The sequence below is a fragment of the Rhipicephalus microplus genome, chromosome 4, assembly GCF_043290135.1.
Source record: "Rhipicephalus microplus isolate Deutch F79 chromosome 4, USDA_Rmic, whole genome shotgun sequence".
Lineage (NCBI taxonomy): Eukaryota > Metazoa > Arthropoda > Arachnida > Ixodida > Ixodidae > Rhipicephalus > Rhipicephalus microplus.
Window position 1 is genome coordinate 67188202 of NC_134703.1, and position 22191 is coordinate 67210392.

At 42.9% G+C, this 22191-nt stretch overlaps 1 protein-coding gene across 1 annotated transcript in view; it reads left to right on the forward strand.

Moving 5' to 3' along the window:
- Positions 1-970: 970 nt before the first annotated feature.
- The window catches only part of LOC119172712 (cell adhesion molecule 4), a 37971-nt gene continuing 16750 nt past the window's right edge, over positions 971-22191 (forward strand). Inside the window, exon 1 of the mRNA XM_075893087.1 lies at positions 971-1295. Coding sequence (XP_075749202.1) covers positions 971-1295 — 325 coding nt within the window. The remainder of the gene's footprint in view (positions 1296-22191) is intronic.

Here is a 22191-nt window from a genome sequence, read left to right on the forward strand (position 1 = left end):
CGGAGCCCTCCACTACGGCGTCTCTCATAATCATATGGTGGTTTTGGGACGTTAAACTCCACAAATCGATCAATCAATCAGGGAACACTAAGTTCGTGGTCGGCAGTCCACGGAGTGCTAACTGCTGATGAGATTTCGAAATGTGGCGTATGCACGTTGGTTCGTCAACATGGTGCGTGACCAGCGTCGTCTGCTACTTCTCCGGCCATGCACTCGGCGTGTTCTACCAAGCCACAAGCCCTTGCGATTTTCCTTCCCCTTGTAAATTAACTGACACCAACTCGGCCTTCAATTTTTTTGTCAAGCCGATATTTCATGGTCAAAAATTGAGCTTAGAATGTTCGATGCAACAAACTTTTATAGCCTTATTCGTTATCAAAAGCAGCCACTCGCATCGAAGATTATGTGAAAGATATCAACAGGCTTAATGATGAGAGCTTGCAAAGAACTGCGCCCACAAAGAAAACCACACATTCTTCGTGCTTGTTTAAAATCCGACGAGCAGCATGTATACATAGTGACAGCTGGATAAATTGCACCGTAAAAATGCAGGACTGCTTTCCAACGGTTTCATGCGCAGAGGCGGATTAGTAGCAGATTAAACTGAGTGAGCACCGTGATTACGATTCTAGCGCATGCGCTGCATTTACAAATCTCACCATGCAGCTAGCGTCGCGCGGCATAGATGCCACCACCAGCTCGCGTGTTTCCTCCAACAGTGGATATTACTAACCACCGAGCACCAGCGTGGGTGCATCAACGTTAAATGATGCTTTGTCAAACACGAATAGACATTTTGCAAAATCACTTCTATAAATGTGCAGTAACATTCAACAACTTCAGTTAAGACAAGTTTAATTTTCATGTCATACCTATTCTTAATACGAAATCGTCAACCATGTATTTCTTTGTATGCGTGAGAAAGTGAGGACGCTACTCAGTGAAAACAATAGCAGTTTCTCTGTTCTTTATGACTATTCTCGTGTACTTTTCCCTCAAAGTGGTACCGCAGGTAACGCGCATCACTAACAGGGGCCAGCTGTTCGAAGGCGAGTCCGTGGAACTGGAGTGCATCACTTCCGGCTCGCGTCCACCGGCCGAAATTCGTTGGCGGTTGGACGGTGAGCTCCTCTCGGACGCGTACCTCTTCGTGTCGCCGGACGAGAACTCGACCACGTCGGCGGTGAGCTACACGCCCCGGCGGGAGCATGACGGGAAGCTGCTGACGTGCGAGGCTTCCAACCCTCTCCTCGATAACAGCTCATTGCTCGACGACTGGAGGCTCGTCATCTACTGTAAGGAATGCCTGCTATTCATTTGTCTGATTGTTTAGCGGGTGTTGATTTATTCTAATATTTAAAAAAACTATCAGTTGTCTCGTGTACAAATACAACGCAATAGTCTGTGCGCCTGATATTGCTGCTGGCTTTTATGAAGGCAGTAGGGTCGGGAGCGGGTGGGGAGAGCGTCTGCTGCGTTCGGTGGCGGGAACGACTTAGCGAGTGAGTGGACGGCGTGTGGAGCACAGCACGAGCCGTTGCCCGACACGCCTGCGCTGCTGTTGCGGCGCAGCGGGAGCACGCCTGTTGTTTTGCTCGGCGGGCTTGCCCGTAGCAGGGAGCTTCGACGGCCATGGCATAATATAGGCCTAAGGAGCTTCGCTCCTAGAAACGTGAGCCACGCTTGGGCTGGGATTGCATGACAGCGATTGCATCACCCAAATACATGAGCATCGTCTTCTCAATTGCTAGCCTAGCGTTGGTTCTCAGTGGATGCCTCAACCGCACGTCTATAACGTCTGTACATGTAACAATCGGCGTTTTAAATTATTGTTTGGTAAGTTCTTCCAGAGTAACCTATCCTAGAGTGCCTATTTTAAGTAGAATTTTTAAGTGCTCGCTCTGCTTTATGCATCCTATCGCGAATCAGCGAGGGGTCCGCTGCGCATTCTAAGGCAACACGTGGACCTACGCAGATGTTCACTTTCTTGGTACTTTTATTTCTGAATATGATTAAATGCCTCAATAATTCTGTAATATATGGGCCTGTGAGGCGTGTCTGGGTCGGGAAGAGCGAGTGAGAGCGAGCTCTTAGCAACGCGAACATATGACGGTGCTTGCCACCAGCGACGCAGATGGCGCCATGTTCAAGGAAAAATGGTTGCCAGGCAACGCGCGCAGCTGCCAGTTCTAAATGCGAATCATTTTTTAGCGAACTTCGGCAACTTTGAGCGTATCTATCTATCTATCTATCTATCTATCTATCTATCTATCTATCTATCTATCTATCTATCTATCTATCTATCTATCTATCTATCTATCTATCTATCGATCTATCTGTCTATCTATCTATCTATCTATCTATCTATCTATCTATCTATCTATCTATCTATCTATCTATCTATCTATCTAGCCACCTGTGACTTTTAGCTCTCATGCCCGTTTCGATAATGGTATCGATACCAAACTTGGTATGCCATAACATGACTGTATGAAAAACATATTTCACTAATCATAACATTAAAATCATATGTATGTCATGAATGTCATGATTCACATTCCATGGTCCTGCAGCTCTTGCCGTGGTTTCGTTCACACGGCATGTTGCAAAACTGGTATCGTATGACATGATTGCATGGCAAACACAAGCGACAGACCCTAACATGAAAATCATGACATGCGTGTCATGTAACGACATGACTCCATGTCACGCTCGTGATACTCTCGTGGCCATTTCGCTAGCGTCACATATACCAAATTTGGTATTACAGTACGTGAACGGATGACGAAGGTATGTGACTGGTGGAAACATGATAATCATGAGATGCGTGTCATGCAGCGAAATGACTACATTCACGCTCATGATGCGCTTGTGGTCGTTTCGCTAGCTTCACAAATACCAAACAAGGTATTACATGACGCGAACGGACGACATAGGTAAATGACACATTCAAACATGATAATCACGACATGCGTGCCATGTAACAACATGACTACATGCCACACTCATGATGCGCTCGCGGCCGTTTTGCTAGCTTCACATATGCCAAATTTAGTATTACGTGACGCCAATGGATGACGAAGGTATGTGACTGGTGCAAACATAATAATCATGAGATGCGTGTCATGTGAGAACATGACTGCATGCCACAGTCAATGCGCCAATACATTTCGACGTGACACGGTGCGCGAGCTCAACGGTGTTCATTTCGTCGCGTCACGCTGGTGTTGCCACGCCACTCGCCAGTGGTGTCATATACTCGCAGACGTGCGCCGCGCTGCGTTGCTTTGACGCATGCGCGTTTCAGCGCGTCCGGCGTCCCTCCGTCACGAAAAGAAGGAGACACGGTGTTGTATGGGTAACACATCAGCGTGAAATGCAGCATGTCACATTTAGAACCAGTGTCCATCGGGCCGCGCCGATGGACGCTGGTCGCACCCGGTGTCAGACTATAGTGTGATCGCGTGTTCCTAACGTAGCGTCACTGTGCCCAGCGTGCGCGTGCGTCAACGCTACATTGGAGTATATTGGGCCCTTCATCATGCACTGGCAGCCATTTTCCTAGCTCTACATCCATCAAATTAGGGGAGATGCGGTAGGATGACGAAATATATGACTGGTCAAAACATGATAATCCTGACACTCGTGTCATGTAAGAACATGACAACATACCACGCTCATAGCGTGCTCGTGGTCGTTTCGCTAGCTCGACATGTACTGAATTTGGTATCGCGTGATGTGAATAGATGACAAAGGTAAACCACACATCGAAACATGATAATCATGACACGGAAGTTATGTACGGCATCATTTACCTCCACCTCGTAACGTTGTGCTGATTTTAAAGTGACAAAACAGCATTTCTTATTCGTGCTTCGCATATCATTGATTCCCACTGTGCGTGGGATAGGCCAATTATTTGTACTCGCTAACAGCAAATCATGTTAACAAAAGAATCCGAGAGAAGCGGTGCACCTTGCGCCATAAAGCTCATAAGAAACCAAAATTCACTGAACTTTCTGATAGTTAAATAGGCTATTACTTTGACAATATTTACTCAAACACTTAGGGAAATTGCAGAAACTCAGTAATTATTGTACTCAGTGGAACTATGCACAACTATGAACAAACGCACATATTTTTATTGTCTTCAGGATATACTTTATATTCGGCTGAACCCACGTTTTTCAGTGCATGATTAACGTTACTTGCCGATTGTTACAGCGTGTGCTTGATTGAACACTCAACAACTCAGTCATAAATAAAGGCGTTGTTAAATAACGACGAAAATACATTTTGTTAAAGGAATGAGCACTAAAATAACCTTATTCAATGCAGAATGCGAGTAAGCCATAGAAGATGGAAAAAGCACTGCAAAATTCTGCAAGTGACAGGGCGAAAATGACGTAAAAATACACGCATTATAAGCAGTGAGATAAATAGAAGGGATGAATATAAGAAAGGCAGAAAGGTTACCTAGACTACATCAAGTTTGCAACCTTGCACGTGTGGAGATGGTAATTAAGAAGTAGACGAGAGAGAGAAGGAGATGCAGTTTGCACACCGCACACACAGTGCAGGGTGGAAATCCTGCTTACTAGTTGAGATGGGAATGTCGTGCCTCGGTGGAACGAGACAGAGGCCAGTGCGACGTGTAACATCTGCTTGATGTTGCGGCTCAAGCTATGAACATCTACCTCCCGCGCTGCTGAAGCGCAGTGCGTTTTCATATTACTCAGGAGCGCACCCCGTGCTCTTCCTCTCCTGAGTTGACAACGCTTTGAAGTGCAGATTGAGTAGCAGTGTTTCTTCCGGTGCTTGTTGATGTTATCTTTGCGCTGGATACACAAGAGGCTTTGTGCAGGTGCGTGTTGAAAAATTGAGCTACCACAACGGTTAAATCATGATCATGGTTTTCAGTCATTACGATGATCGATGTGCCGCTAGGCGCCAACTTGTGTGCACCGACGTCGAGCTGAGCTATATATAGTTGCCAAGCACCCATTCACATTGCATAAGGTCGCATATGTCATCATCATTATAATCATCAACATCATCGTCATCATCATCATCATCATCATGACAACACTCACTGCACAGCAAAAGCATCTCTCATGATCCGCCAACCAACCTGGTCTTGTGCTTTCCTTGGCCACGTTATACCCGCAAACTTTTTAATCTCGTCGGCCCACCTAACTTCCTGTCTTCCCTTCGTGCGTTTGTCTTCTCTCAGGATCCAGTCAGGTACCATTAATTACCACCGGTTATCCTGCTTATGCTAAGTCTCTGACCCATGTCTATTTCTTTTTCTTGATTTCAACCATGATATACTTAACCCCGGTTTGTTCCCTGACCCTCTCTTCTTGTCTCTTGAGGTTACACCTATCATTTTCCTTTCCATCGCTCGCTGCGTCGTCCTCAATTGACGCCGAAACCTCTTTGTAAGTCTCCAGGTTTCTGCCCCGTAGCTAAGTACCGGCAAGATGCAGCTGTTATATACTTTCCTCTTGAGGCATAGTGGCAATCTACCAGACAAGATTTAAGAGTGCTTGCCAAACGTGCTCCACCCGATTTTTAATCGTCTAGTTACTTCAATCTCCTGGTTCAGCTCCGCGGTTATTACCTGTACCAAGTAGATACATTCCTTTACAACTTCCAGCGTTTCTCCAAGTATCACAAAGGCCTGTTTTCATCCGAAATTGTTGAACATTACTTTAGTTTTGTGCATATTAATTTTGAGACCTACTTTTCTGCTCTCCGTGTCCAGTTCAGTAATCTAGAACTGTAATTGGTCCCCCAAGTTACTCATCAAGGCAATATCGTCAGCGAATCGCCAGTTACTAAGGTACTCTCCATTAACTCTTATTCCTAAGTCTTCCCTATCCGGGGTCCCCAATACCTCCTGTAAACACGCAGTGAATAGCATTAGAGAGATCGTGTCTCCCTGCCTTGCACCCATCCTTATTGGGATTGTTTCGCTTCTTTTATGGAGAACTATGGTGGCTGTGGATCCTCTGCAGATTTCTTCCGGTATGTTTATGTAGGGTTCCTCGATGCCCTAATTCCGTAGTGCCTGCATTACTGCTGATGTCTCGACTGAGTCAAACTACTTCTCGTAATCCATGAAAACTATGTATAGCGGTTGGTTGTATTCAGAGCATTTCTCTATTACCTCATTGATAGTATGAATATGGCCTATTGATAGTAAGAATATGGAACAAAATCCTGCTTAATTCATTGGCTGATTCAACTCTAATATCGTACGAAATTTATTAGCTATTACTTTTGTAAATAGTTTGTGCAGAACGAAGAGTAAGCTGATCGGCCTGTAATTTTTCAAATCCTTGACGTGTCCTTTCTTAAGGATTAAGATGATGTTGGTGTTCTTCTAAGATTCTGGTCCCTTCCCGTCAAGAGACACTTAGTATGTAAGGTGGCTAATTTTTATAACACAATTTCTCCACCATTTTCAGGAGGTTCGTTGTTACGCTTAAGAGCACCAGGTGGTCAAAATTTCTGCAGTCCTCCACTGCAGCATGCCTAATGGTCACATCCCGGTTTCGGCTCGTAAAACTCCAGATAATATTAATATTTTAAGAGTGTAGCCTGTTGTGTAAGTCCATATAATGCTGAATTTATTGACTCCAAAGAATCTTATATGTGAATATTCCGTAACATATATGTTATCAGAAATTATTTACAGGTATTCAAGTGTAATTCCTGGTAAAAAACAAACATTTAATAATCTTCTGGTAATTACTGCCACAAAAAATTGCAGGTGGCCAACATATAAAGTTCTTCTTTTTGTATTTTGTTGCGAAGGCTTAATAATGACCTTGTTTTATTGAGTCAAAGCGTACGCCTCCTATTTAAATTACCACAACGCATTCCCTTTGATTTTCAAGCCTAGAGTGTTACGCTAACGTATACACGAAAATAAAAAAAACTTAAAGCAGGCGAACTCTTTTTGAGCACTCTTATGAACTTCTACGAGTCACGTATAATTAGATAAGCTTCTTAGACCTATGAATTCACGTTTTATGTGGCCATGAAGATATGCGCTCGTCATTGTTGCATGACTTTCTGTCCATCTTTCCCAGCGCTATAAAATGTAGCTATTAATTACAATGCGTTTGCTAAGCCTGGAAATCGCAGTGAGAACATCTGTTAGTAATTACTTTTTAGCCACTAAGCTAGCCTAATGCAGCTAAGATATTTCGTGCTATGCTTGAGGGTGCCGGTTTAATTACCGGCAACACTGGCCACATTTTCGCAGAGAACAGTCACGAAAGGAAGCGCATGCTTTTATCCAGGTGCAGGTTATTGAACCGTGTGTTATCTAAGGCCCGAATCCCACAGCACAGAATACGTCACAATCATATTGTGATTCCTCGGTGAGTGTTCGCAGATAACATGAGACACGCGGTTGAAAGAAGCGCAAAATAAGAGGACAGACACTACAGCATTCGCACGCAAAAACCTAGAGGTTAACGACGTTTTAGTACATATGGCAAATCTACTCAGCACTAGTCTTCTTTGTCAGGTATAGGCTAAAAAAGTGAAAACAAGTGAAACGTAGAAATAGCGTACGAAGCCTCTACACGTTGCTAACAAAAGTAACGGCTCCTTTCACGAAGACAATTCCGCTTTTCGAAACGTTCGCCATCGCGACACACGTTTATTTATTTCCAAAGTTTTTTTCGCCGCCCAAAGCTACAGTACGTCTCTCGTTACAGATGTAATTTTCCAGCAGTACAATTAGAGGCCGCACTACCTTCTGATATCCACATACTCCATTTAGAAGGAAAACCTTACAATCTTTTCTTCGTATAAAAATGCGTCACACAGACTGGCTTCGAAGTGTTGTTTATTAGTGTGCTCGTTCACTTCACTCGACATTCCGTGTGACCTTGCCTTATCTATACATGTCCGATTGGTTCATATTTTCCTCGGCTCTCCGGGTTCTCGATGCCGGACGTATGCCAAGCGCGCTCGCGCGTGATACGCCCGGTACCACGTAGACGCTTCCTAACTACTTTGACGCAAAAGAAAAAAAAATGAAAACATCTCCCTGCATACAGTGAAGAGAAGGCGAGCTAGCTTCTTTCTTCGCCCTCGGGGTTAGATCAATGACGTTGTTCCGGAAGTAGACGAGTCCCTAACTCGTCCCAGCTTGTAGCATTATTTGTGCTAGAGTCAGTAGCGCCTTTCTTCGGCTCTCTGTATTGCTGCTTTCCTGTCTGAGCTGCTATTTATCGCTTCGGGGAGTAAGAAATATTAGTTCTCGGCTCCACAGACCGAGGCAAAGTGCTTCGCGAGAAGCGCTGAGTCAACTTTCATGGCTGAACATCTTTTTCTTTAGTAGAGTACATCGCTTGTTCTCGCAGGCATATGGTATTTTGTTTTCATGAAAGAAGCGAGTGTCAGGGAAACGTGTAGTGCGTATGTATTACTGGCTGGTGCGCCGGTATAACCGATAAAAGTGAAAAGTGGTAAGCTTCCCGCTGAGCGCCTTTGTGTAGAAAGTCACCCCAGAAACCGGTTTCACGGTGTCTTTGACTAAACACTTGTACTTTGTCAGACTTTGGCATTTTCTATAAGTTGGATAGTACTGTTGTATTTCGAAGGTAATGCTAAGGAATCAGCCGTACACGGTCGATGGGTTTTGAAGATGTTTATGAACGTGAAAAGTGGGCGGATATTAAATTTTTCTACAGGTTAATGTTTCGTTTTCACGGATAAAACACAAATACAGTCCCAAATGCAGAACGATATGTAACGTCTTGTCTAAAATACTAAAATAACCTTAGTGGTTTTGTATGTAGAGCCCAAAGTAGTCTTGCAAGAGCTTAAAATATTTAAAATGGGCATAATGAGCATAAATATTAGTCGGACAAGTATAAAATCAATGCGCACTCTATATTGCCCTAACTACGAATAACAGCGACTTCATCTGAGTGACCGGTTGAACAGCCGCGAGCAGCCTTGGTTGCTCGAGACGCTCGAGCCCTTTCCTGATGCCTTTCGAAGCACTTTGCTAATTGTGACCACAATTAGCAAAGTGCTCGGACTGTGGCCACGGCCTGACAGTCAGGCTTTGCACAGTGAGCGCTCTTAGGAATTTCTTAAAGACCACAAGCTTAGTGAACTCTTTCGAGTGTTATTATTGCTCCCTTTCATACTCTACAGGTGTCAATGAACGTTTCGCATAGTCATGATGCATCTATATTCATAAAAAGCTATCCGTACGACTTTGTTGTGAGAAATGGCTCTTGATTACTAGGTTCCTTGGTCATCCGTATATTAATCCTAGTTTTTCTTTTTGTGTTTCGTGAATACTCCAATCATTTAATAGAATATTAGGCACTAACATAGCCTGCATACCCGCATTTCCGTATGTTTTCACATATATACAGTGTATCCCAGCTATCATGGAGCACTATTTTAAAAATTGGAACAGCGTTACCTGAAACAATATTTATTTATTTATTTATTTATTTATTTATTTATTTATTTACACATACAGCAGCGCTAAGTGCGCGATGGCAGGAGTGGGTGTACAAAATACGCGGAATTTTAACAGACAGGAATGAAAATATTGTAAACAGGTAACATAATACAGATGTGTGGTTATACAAGGTCAAACGTGCACAAACATGTGATTAACATGAATTAAAATAGAATAAAGAAACAATGCAACTCAAGAGCTAACACCAATGGCAAATAGATGAGGGTATGTTACAGACGCATGTCATGGATGTCGGCTTGAAAATTGGATGATGGGCGTGAACGAATAGTACCAGGTAACGAATTCCAGTCTTCAATAGAACGGGGGAAAAAACTGAACTTGAACATGTTAGTTCGAGCATAGTAAGGCGTTAGGTTTAAGTTGTGATAGCTTCTTGTCGTTGACTGAGGTGCAAAGTTTATGTAGTCCTTGTCATTTGAAAGTTTAACCGAAGACGTCACAATGCTATGCAAGAATTTTAATGACTCTATTCGGCGACGCGAAGAGAGCGAAGTTAAGTTCAGTGAAGAAAGAATAGAAGAGGGTGAAAAGTCGCGGTCATAGCGATGACATATGAATCTTACAGCTTTTTTCTGAATTGCTTCTAACCTATTAATCTCGCACTGCTTGTACGGGTTCCAAACTACAGATGCGTAGTCTGCTATTGGGCGAACGAGTGATTTAAACAAGAGAAGCTTAGTTTCCTTCGGAAATTTAGATAGAGTGCGACGTAGATAGCCTAGTTTTTTTAATGCTTTGTTACATACGTAGTCAATGTGCTTAGACCATGTCATATTAGGAGTAAAAATGACCCCTAAATACTTATAATCAAGAACCCTCTTTACTGTACGGTTATCGAAAGAGTAATCAAAAGCAGAAGGAGATTTATTACAAAAGGACATAAGTACGGTTTTTTTAAAGTTAATGTTCATTTGCCAGGTTCTGCACCAAACGCAAAAACCAGCAAATGACTCTTGCAAGCGGTAATGGTCAGCGTGTGTTTTAATGACCTCATATAAAACGCAATCATCGGCGTAAAAACGAATGGAAGAGGAGATGCAAACAGGCAAATCATTTAAGTAAATTAAAAAAAGAAGAGGCCTACGAACGTACCATTGGGGCACTCCAGATGTTACATCAATGGCAGTAGAGTTGGTTGACCTGTAAGAAACGAACTGAGAGCGAGATGACAAAAAGCTAGAGATCCAACTAACCAATTGAGGATTGTTTATTATGACATCGAGTTTAGCGAGAAGTTTAGAATGCAGTACTGTATCGAAGGCCTTTGAGAAGTCAATAAATATAGCGTCAACCTGTTTGCCAAGATCAAGGTTCAAAAAAATATCATGCGTGAATTCGACTAATTGTGTTGTCGTACTGAAACCACGTCTAAACCCATGCTGCATGTTTGATAGTAGTTGGTGCGATTCCAAGAAGAGCATAATGTGTTTATGAATGATATGTTCTAACATCTTGCATGAGTGAGAAGTCAATGATATCGGTCTATAATTCAATAGAGACTGCTTGTTGCCAGATTTATAAAGAGGGAGTACCTTTGCTATCTTCCATGAGGATGGAACAGTGCCAGAAGATGAAGATTTGTTGAATATGATCGTCAGATATCTGGATGACCAAATGGAGTAGCGAACTAAGAATTCATTGTGTATCCCGTCAGGACCAGTGCATTTTTTTACGTCTAATTTTAAGATAAGGTTCAGAATGCCTTCACTCGTTGTTTCAATGTCACTGATTGGTTCAGAACGAGTTATGCCTGTCAGAGAAGGAATGGAGTTATTGTCAGAAACAAACACAGACTGGAAATAGATATTAAAAGCCTTCGGTATTGCTGACGGGTCACTAATAACATCATTATCAATTCTGAAAGAAGAAGGTGAGGCATCATGAGGCAAAATCGAATACCAAAATTTGCGTGGGTTCGTGCTTAACATGCCCGGCAACAGGACGCGAAAAAAGAATTCTTTCGCCGTTCTCATTTTAGAATTGAGTTCACTTTTCGCCTTCTGAAATTTGTCTAGGCTAACGGGATCGTGAGTTCTTCTGGAGTGCCTAAGTCGACGGACACGGCGAGACAAATGTAAGATGTCACGAGTGATCCAAGGAAGATTAGTATTGCTTTTCTTTGTCTTAAGTGGCACAAATCTTTGGACACATGACTTAACAAGATCATGAAAGTAATTAACGAGGTAATCTATATCCTGCCTGTCAGAAAGTGCACAAAACGTATCAAAATGATCAGCTAGAATATCAGTAATGAAATTGTCATCCGCACGGGTGAAATCAGGGAAACTAGTAAACGTATAGGGTGATTTGGACGTGGGACAGCAAAGTGATAACAAGACACATTTATGGTCTGATAATCCGTCAATTACCTCGCAAGAAAAGTTATTATCAGCTAAATCTGTACTTAGGAAAACTAAGTCTAGAATAGAATTAAACCTAGTCGCACATGAAACGACTTGAGTAAGCCCAAAAGATAAAGAAATATTTATTAATTCATGACAGATAGCAGCATCAGAACCCGTTACAGTCAGGGAAGGTCAATCGATGTCAGGAGCATTAAAATAACCTATACAGATCAACCTTGATGAAGCTATATTAATATCGCACATGAAATTGGAAAGAGCATGAAGAACATCAAGGGAGGATCCAGGTGGGCGATATATAACACTAACTACAATACATTGATCATTTAGATAAATTTTGCACCACAGGGATTCAGTCTCTGGAGGTGATGGCAACACCGAGAAGCGGATATCTGAGTGGATAAGTAGAGCGACGCCACCGCCAATGCCATGTGCCCTGTCATTACGTATGGCAATAAAGCCGGGCGGAGTAAACTCAGAATCGTAAACTTTATTATGTAACCAAGACTCAGTAATGCCAACAACATGAGGAGAATAAGTTGCAACAAGGGATAATAGATCTGGAAGTTTCTTAACTTTGCTACGAACATTAACGTTTAGAACTACAAGGTGTTCCTGACGGTTATAACGAGGTCAGGCAGTGGATGAAGAGGCATTTGAGGACGTAAGGACAGAAGAACAAGGGCCACGGGGTTGACCTGAGACTTTCACTAGTGTGTTTGAGGCGTCGTCCTAGTTGTAACGAACCTTGTCAATGAAGGCGTGATCGTATTTTAACTTCACCACAGAACCATCGTTGCGAAAGGGAAGTGATGCCTCCCAAATTCTTTTCCGAATATGTCTAATCCGCGAAGAGAAGTCTTCTGTAATAAACACGTTTGAGCCTTCGAGTTTAGATGCATTTTTAGGACAACGAATTTTTCACCAAAGTTCGAAAGCTTCAGAATAATGGGTCGTGTGTAGCCAGTACGTGGTTTACCAAGCCTGTGTACGCGCTCGATTTGAGGGCAGGCAATTTTCAGGCTATTAGTGAATACAGAAGTAACGCTGCACAACAGGGTGCTAGCGTTTTCATTCGGATCTTCTGAAATACCGTGTATTATCAGATTATTACGCCTTGAACGATTTTCTAAGACATCGTTTTTTAAGACCAGTTCGTTAATCTTAGAAGTTAAACAATTTATTTCAGAACGTAATTCACTCACAGAATTATGCTAATTAGATTTGGGAGCCCGTTCTAATTCATTAACACGTGATTCTAAATCATCAAAATGGCAGGTGACCTTCTGTTGAAATGACTTGATGTCGGCAATATCATGAGCTAGCTTAGTTTGCCCCTCCAAAAGTTTAGATAACATTTCAGAGATAGATGGAGCGCCAGTGTCAACAGGTACGGAAGTAGAAGGTGCATGAGTAACCTCGTCGAGAGCACTGGAACCAGCTGCGTTACGGGTTACAGGTCTATTACCAGAAGTATTGCCTTTACTGGTATTCACCGACTTATTCAAAGGCCCCGGATTTAGTTCCACATCACCACTCAGAACGAGACGACTTTTGCAATATAACACGTGGCATAAAAATACAAGTCTACGTGGGCAAGGCAGCAGCAACAGAAAGCGATCATCGGATCGAATGCATTCAGCATTGGAAAGGTAACATACCTGCATGAAAAGCAAGCAACGATTAAACATCGTGCTGTTGCTGCTGCACCTTAGCCCACTGAAGAGACAATTCTCGGGTAGTGGCTTTATACTTCTTGTGGTGAATTACGTCACGGTCCCGCAGTTGTCGATGAATGGCTGGTCAAGTAGAGGGGGGCCACGATCGTTGAATTGCGGCAGCTTGAAGGCTGATGCGCAGACGCCGTTCCATAGCAGACTCATATGGCAGTCCCATGGCAAACTATATTTTTAACTCCCCAAGTATTCCCCTAATTATATTTAAACGTATATTTCAGCATCATCATTTCGAAAAATGATGCTGCAGACTAAAAAAATAACTCCATCTCCCAATAAAGAGAACCATGAGCAGCATGCGAAGCAGCGCATAGGTCGACTTAACGTTCCTTTCATCACGGGCGCCTTGCCCGATGTCAACGTGTCCTTGCAAGAGAAGCACATCATGAATACTGTAGTTTCTGTCGCTGTTACTCGTCCTGAACACTTGTTGGAACAAATCCTATTTGGTTAGAGCACGCCACGTGGGTTTATCGTCACGTCACACGGGGGCACGTGCGTTCATCTCGCGTCTGCACAATCTCGCTCCGCGACGCCACCACGTGAGTGCTGAGAAAGTGGGAGGGGTCTTTACACAGCCACTTACGTAGGTCCGAATGCGATAGCACGTGCAGCGCGTCCTGACTAGGATACATAGCGTTGGTTCGTCCCGCGTCAGCAGAATCTCGTTCTTCCGGCGCCATCACATGATTGCTGAGAGAGTATAAGGGGAAGAGCATAGAGTTTCATACAATAATATCTAGAGAGGAATCCGCACTGCGATTGTGTACCCTCATGGGAATTATGGGAAGTACAGGCTTCGGATTGGGTCGCGTTAGCCAGCGACCTGTCTAGAGATCTTTTTCTACAGTTTTAGTTTCGCTCTTCGCGTAGGATGGGTAGTGAGGTGGGTGAAAAAGACTGAAGCTGCGCTTTTGCTGTTCAAAGAAACTGAAAACTACTAGGCCTCTCATTTTACTGCAAAGCCGGAGCTGTATGAGTCGTGTTTGACAGTTTAAGCGAAGTTCCCACTTTGACAGTTTAAGCGAAGGCCCCACTCACCGTTACGCACAGATGTAGCGTCCCATGCCAGTGCAGAATATTACATCGAGTTCATATTTGTTGTGAGTGCGTCTTTCTGAAACTTGTAAAAATCAACTGCAAAACGAAGGCGACGCGAAGTATACGCACCGCCACGCTCTTCTGACTCGACTACACAACAAAACGACAGGTGCGTTGGGGCAGACAACTTGAACAGACGCCCCTGGCATCGCAGCAGACAAAACGTTAAGAGATCCTCACTTAATGTTGTTCTGATATTTCTATAAATAGATATTGTGTACTTTTGAAGGCAAAACAAGATTGTTTGTTTTGAAATGTTGTAAAGAATAATTCATTACATCTTGATGCCGAAACTGGAACGAAATGGCAGAGCAATGCATACCCTGGTGGTTAAATTTGTTCAGGTTTCTTTTCTACTGCCTAGTCACAAAAACTTTTGCAATAAAGTTTGCGTACCAAAATGAGGCAAGTTTAAAATAAATATCAGTTCATATTGCTTTGTTTTACGCTCGGAAAAAAAGCGTCACGAATATCAAGAACGTGATCCATTTGAAGCAGATCCGAAGCCTGTACTTCCCATATTTCCCATGGGGGTACAAGCGCCGCTCAAGGAGTCTGCGTATACACTAGCGCCAGATTTCCGTCTAGGTATTATTGCATGAAACTCTATGGGGAAGAGGCCACAGCGTTTTACCCAGCCCCTCACTAAGGTCGAAACGCGCTAGCGAGTAACGGCGTTCTGACAGTGTTTGGGTCATTTCTTGCGCGTGCGCAGTAAGAGTGATTATGCCACTAACCAGACTGAACTTTGCATAAGCCGTCTAAAATGATTGGGTCACAGGCCCAATATGAAGTGATTGGCTGGTTTGAGCATGCTCGAGTAACTCTCAAGGCGTGCTCGCGAGTTACTAACACCACCACGGAAGGTCACGACGTGTCCGCCTGTGCATGTGCGGTAGCACCAAAAATCAACGCGATCGAAGGAAAAAAAAAGTGTTATGAAAAAGAAATGTACATTCCTATAAATATCTAGGAATCGCTCCTTGCAGCAATATGACCCGGTATTCTCATATTTCTAATATCATATCATCAGCGAACTGAACCTTAGGTGTTCTTAGACGAAATCTTCGTCAGGCCCCTCGAAATGTGAAGTTACTCGGTTATCAGTCACTTGTAACACTAAAACTGGAGTATGTGTCAGTCATTTGTAACCCACATCAATCATATCTCATCCATTCTCTCGAAGCTGTGCAGAATCGCGCCATTAGATTCATTCACTCAAGCTACTCATATAATATCAGCATTTCAGCACTTAGGGCAGAATCCGGTTTACCGCGGCATTCTGGTGGTCGACGTACTTTCAGTCTTTCTCTTTTTTTAAAATATTCTTTACAGCACCATTAATCAAGCTCCATACATCGTTCCCGCAGCACGCATTTTTCACCGCACCTCTCATCCGCAACAAGTCGCACGCCCGCGTGTTCGAACTGCTTACTTCCCTGCCTCATTTACCCCGCGCACTGCCAAAGACTGGAACGACCTTCCCACTGACATTGCTGCCATTACATGCCCACCCTTGTTCCAACAACGTGTAAACAATGAATATGAAACCATTTAATGTACAAATCACGTGAAAGTTATGTTAACCACCCCTTATGTAATGTCTTCTTCGAGAGGCCCTTAAGGTAAATAAACTGAACGGGACTGTTTAAGGTTGAGAGGCGTGCGTGACATACCTTCTTCTCTGTGTCATCCTTTTCTGCATAGCTTCCAGCATTTTCGTTCGGACGAGAGAAGAGAGAAAGCAATTGCAACTACACTTGTACGGGACAGATTTTAAAAACCCTAGAAGCAGCAATAAGCTTGTTCACTGAATACATTCCATGGCTACTTGTAAAAGTGTGGCCAGGCCCTTAAAAAAACCGAGTGTTTTTTTTTTAAGGTAAAATTCTAAAATAGTCTTAGTAATATGCGCACACCGTGATAGATTAGAAGCTTGCCTCCTAGATATTTATACAAGTCTACTTATTAGATCAGAGGATTTGAAATGTAATGGTGATAGTGAGAAGGTTTGTAGAGCATGTGGGGTGCACCCTCCCAAAACCACCATATATTGTCCGGCGAATCTCAGTACGTCTTATTTGTCGTATTCGGGTAACGTTTGTTCATGTCGCGGAACTAACAGTTTATGATTATTCATAGATTGTGTACCTTAAAAGCTTTTGGATAGCCCCCCGCCATGCTACCTACCAAAGTTTAGATATACGGCGTATCAAGCAAATAATGTCATCGACACCGCATGAAGTGAACTGCGCTTGTCTGCTGACTTTCTCTTAAGCAGATGCTTCCTAATTCCTGGCTTGTATATATGTTGCATCAAATACTTTTCACTTTATTATACTTCAACGTCTTAATACAACAAGCAATACTCATGATTTTTTTTCAATGTTACGTACGCAGCTACCGCTCAGATACACGCTTTGGAACTGACGTTGAAATGAAACTAATAAAGCCACTGGTCATATATAGTCCCACTGGTACTTAATGGTCAGACAAGATCACAGATAAAGCATGGCGTGGAGTAGATCGCAATAGCATCTATTCCGTGCCCGTGGGAAGACAGAAACTCATCCACCTGAAAAACAGCGCTAATTCAAACACGTGCTATGGAACATGCCATTAAATTCATGCTCGTCCTCTTTAGATGTTTTGTACTCTATGTTTGATTTAGAGCTGTTTTTTAGGCGGATACGCTCTAACAAGCTTGCATCTATTCTATTCTATAGGAACTCATCTGTTCCCGAGTTTCAAACGTCTACGTGTTCCTAGATTATGCTTGAGCTCGAACTCTCTAAGCAAGCAAACTCTTTTTTGTTTTTTAAACTCTGCGAAGAAACAATGCTGTCCATAAAATATATTGGCTGCTACAATTTATTGGCAAAACTATTTTGCTCATTTTGGTTGCTTAATAACTTTTTCTGAAGTGTAGCGAAATTTACGTATTTTTGTGAAACTGTTCTTTTGTCTTCTAAATCCCTTATCAGAGCTTTCTGGTTGGTCTACACACAATAAAACGTAATAATACACGCGCAAATGTACACACTGTTTTAGTATAGGTTATTCTATGTTGGTTATTTATCTAATTTGAATAATATTGACAAAGAAGGATACTTCGCTAGGTCAGCAAGTTGCACGTTGGGTACAAACGTAAGCTTCGAAAAACATTTTCTACGACAATATTCACATCGCATTCAGTCTGACATTTATTGTTAGCAACCACACTAAGGCATTCATTTCTGTCCCATGATAAGGAGCCCAAGAAGCAAGAATCTGTCTTCAGGCTGCCTCAACTTGCATGGCGTGTTATTTAAATATATCTAATAAAACGTCTGGAAAAAATGATAACACATTCCAAAATACGTAACTATACACCTACACGTACCATCACAATGTTTGCAAAGAAACAGTAACTCATATTTATGTTGCATATTTTTATCGTCTTAGCAAGCACCGCACAATTGAACTTATTACACACGGCCCTTTCATGGTGGTATGTGCCCCCATTTCCTCAGTAAAATATCCCGTTTTGTATGTTATCATGCAAGTATTCTCTACACTCACACTTACACAAACATAAACACACAATGTGACAGAAACAATATAAGACTCTCAGCCATATTCCGTTTCCAGCCCACGCTGTCCACCGGACACCATGAAACATTTGAATACCTCCATCCCAACTTTTTTGTAGTTTACTTGTATAGTGTCTAAGGAAGAAGAAAAAGCAGTGCAAATTGAATTCACTTAATGGATAACAACAGATTGATCGAGAGTGAATCTGTTTCTTCGAACAGGCGGTGTCTGTGAACCATGCCGCTCTGTTCCCGAGAAAAACGTTGAAAGGGTCTAAACAAAAAGGCATGCACACTATAAGTCTGGTCTTTTCTGCGGGCCGCTTCTGTATATTTTATCTTTACAATCCTTCTTAGCACACTGTTGGTTTCGCTCACTCCGCTCCTTGAGTCTGGTGGAATTCGCCGAACATGGGACCACAGCTCATTTGTAATCCCAGAAGCTTTGGCAATGCAGCGTGTTCTCCGTTGTGCTCGCCTTCGGAGGCAAACGCTTGCCCCAAATGTTATTCTGCGGTAGCTACCTGATTGATGGAATTTCGGTTTCGCCTATACTCTACGTTCACTCAAGTTTGCTTTTTTTTGTTTTTGGTTTTAACAGTAAGGTAGCCACGACACTTAAGAGGAGCCTTGGAGATTGAAGGCCATGCGAACTCGGGTCGTTCTTAGCAACTGTAAGAGAAAACGCGAAATGTGCAGTCTGGACACGAACCGAACGCCATACATGTTCACAAAATCACTATTATATTTTTTTCGGCAGTCAGCATGTTTGCACTTGGGGGAAAAATTACAAAATTTTGAACTGTTCATTTCCTTGCTGTGACCCGTTCCGGGTGTAATAATACTTCATAAAAACACAGTAAACTCACCTTACCAGCCTTCTGGGTAATGGTACTTGGCTAAATCGTCGGTGGCCATCTGCAAACATTCACAAACAATGCAACAAGGTTACCCCTCTGATAATAATTATAAACCAATACAAATAGACGTTCGAGACCGTGACAGACAAAAACCGGAGCTTTTATCGACAAATTTAGCGGTGTGCATTGTTGCAAAATAAAAATGACCCTTTCAAATGCACGTAAAAAGAAGCCCCACCATCCTCAAAATGTTTTTCGCAGTGGGGATTGGAATGGGGCTGATTTTAAGTGTTCGTAAACTTTGTTTAGATACATCCCCGTTGTTTTGGCCAACAAACCGAAAAAGCGGAAATCTAACCGAAATATCCTGTATGTATAACTTGAAACCTGCTTGCTCTCATTTTCTTAACCGATACTCTCATATTCGAAGCTATCAAGTTGTAATATTTATCTCTTTTATTTTTGCTGTATTTACTCTCCCTGTCACTCTGCTCCATATGACATTGATGTCACCTCCGCAGTCCCATCTCGTGACGCTGCTGATAATATTCCACCCTGTTTTCTAAATAAAAGAACAACAATGAACAGGCTACTGTGACTGTCGCAAAAAAAAAAAGACGGAGTGCTTTGCTTCGCTGATTGCTAAATACATATTTGAGAAGTGCATAACTACCACGTCCAGGATCCAATGCACAGTCATTATTATAGCACCGGCATTCCATGGCATTCCATGAACGCAAGATGCTGCAGCACACGGAATGTCACTGCTGGCATACATTCTTGAAATACCTTGCCTGCTCTCAACCATTTATGCGTTCATGGACCTCCGCTTCCACGCCATCTATGATTGTTACGGTAAAGTCTTTATTCTGAATTCCGAACAAAATATCACGTCACAGGCGGGTGTACGGAGAGAAAAGACGAGAGTGGCTATTGATGTTGAGGGAAGAGTGAAGCCTTCAAAATACAAGGTTGCACGAGAAAGACCAGTTCAACGGGGAGGGTGCCAGGAGCGGCGCTGTTTCCCGTATTCTTCCTTCCAAATTTTAACACGAAAGTGTTTTATAACCAGGTCCGCCGTGGCTCTTAGACGTATTTTTGTTATGTATATGGCGCTGTAAGATATTTACTAACAGATTTCAAAGAAAAAAAATTGGCCCCGTATCTGCATGTTTCACTGCAAATGTCGCCAAAAGACGACAGTATTCCGTCTGGAGAGAGTTAACAGTACATTTATTTGATGTCCTTCGCGAAAAAATTGGTGAATTGTATTCTGGAGGCGCTGCGCTCGAGAGTCACGATCCGTGGAGCGAAGGCGAACGAGCACATCAAGGCACGTTAGACACGAGCGCTATCTGGCAGTTATCTACGGAAACGAAGGAAGGCGTGCATGCCTGTCTCGGAGGCGATAAGTTTTAGAAGGCAAAGTGACGGGCAGGTGCAACCACTGTGTCGTCTTAGCAGAGCATCGGAAACACTTGCCTTTTTTAGCATCGCGTTGCATTGTCAGTGCAGGGTGATAAACGCTACGGTGCTTAGAAATACTAATGCATGCCTTTTCTAGTATGAAGACACACTTACAAAATATTGACGTGTTCTTATGGTGCCTTATACATACGTAATAATTGCTGTTTAATAGACAATCGCACAAGTATAAACGCTGAAATCCGAGCAATATTGGTGGGTGCCGTGGATGGGGTTGGCCATTTGGGTATCATGTGGACTCGTTTGGGCTACCGTTATGGTGGACAAACACACAAACGTACAGACAGATAGACATACAGGCAGACCAAAATTTTTGCGTCGAAGTACCCCAACAAAAACTATTGTCTTTAAAAAACGAAATGCAAAGGTTCCACAGTGTGGTGTCGAACCAGCGACCTCGCGTTCTCTAGTACACGACGCAACCACTACGCCACAGAACGACCCTTACGCATCTTGACGGCGAGCCGTGTATATACACCATTAACCGCTGGTAGTCCTCAGAGCTCGGATACTTTCGTGTGTTTGAGTAATCAGTAGTGAGCTGGCACGAAGGGCGCGCGTTGGGCGCTCGCGCTCTGAAGGTCGTCGTTGTGCACCAACCCGCGTGTCACTGTGCACGCGCGCCGCAATGTTGTCTAGTGTGGTGGCTAACTCGCACGCGCGCGCTTATCTCGAAATTCAGGTGCTTTGTATCTTTTGTGCTTCAATCGCACGTTTTCTTTCAAGTTAATAAAGAGTGCGCGAACGCCAATTTGTTCACTGCCGCGTCTACGAAAGGAGCCCGCTGCTCACGCACAAAAAATAATTGTGACAGTTGTTAGTGCATGCTCGTCTTGCGTATGATTATTTCGTGCGTGCTTTCTGTTTCAGGTGTGCGCTGCAAGTTTCGAGCTGCTTGTGGTTCTTCGCGTGATATTGCAATTCGTTACTGCAGCATTCGTTTTTTCGTCCTTGTGGCGAAGCAATACACAATGAATGCGGAACTACTTCTGTGGGGACACATTTAAATTTCGTGTTATACCGATTCCTAAAAGAAGGGATCAGCCAAGCTTTTGTCTTTTTTTGTGCAAAATTTTACTTCTAACCACGCGCGACCTGCTAGGCCAAAAGTGTTCCTGTCTGTTACAGAAGTGAAGGGTTTGAAAAGCTGTCGTTACTACTGAGAGATCCGGAACGATCCACATTTTCTTTGCTGCAGAACCGAAAGGCTATTCTGATGTAACCCTGCAGTGTCCACTTGTAAGAAAAAGAGTGGCGTTGTTAGGTCAGTTTTTTTATTATAATGTATTGCTGCTCTTCGTTCTATGAGTACGTCTCTTCAATAGTATCACTTGTAAAGATTCTCCTCTTGCATGGCCATGTGGAATCATATTTGTGCCCTCGTTTCAGTACAATTACTTACCAAAATCATCCAACGCTGCATATTTCAATGTCCTTGCACCTGTACTAACCAAGTGACAGTCTATAATAACGATAATACTAGGCGTACACTGCATAGAATGCATTATTTTTTGTATGTAATAAGTTTTTAACACTGCATTGAAT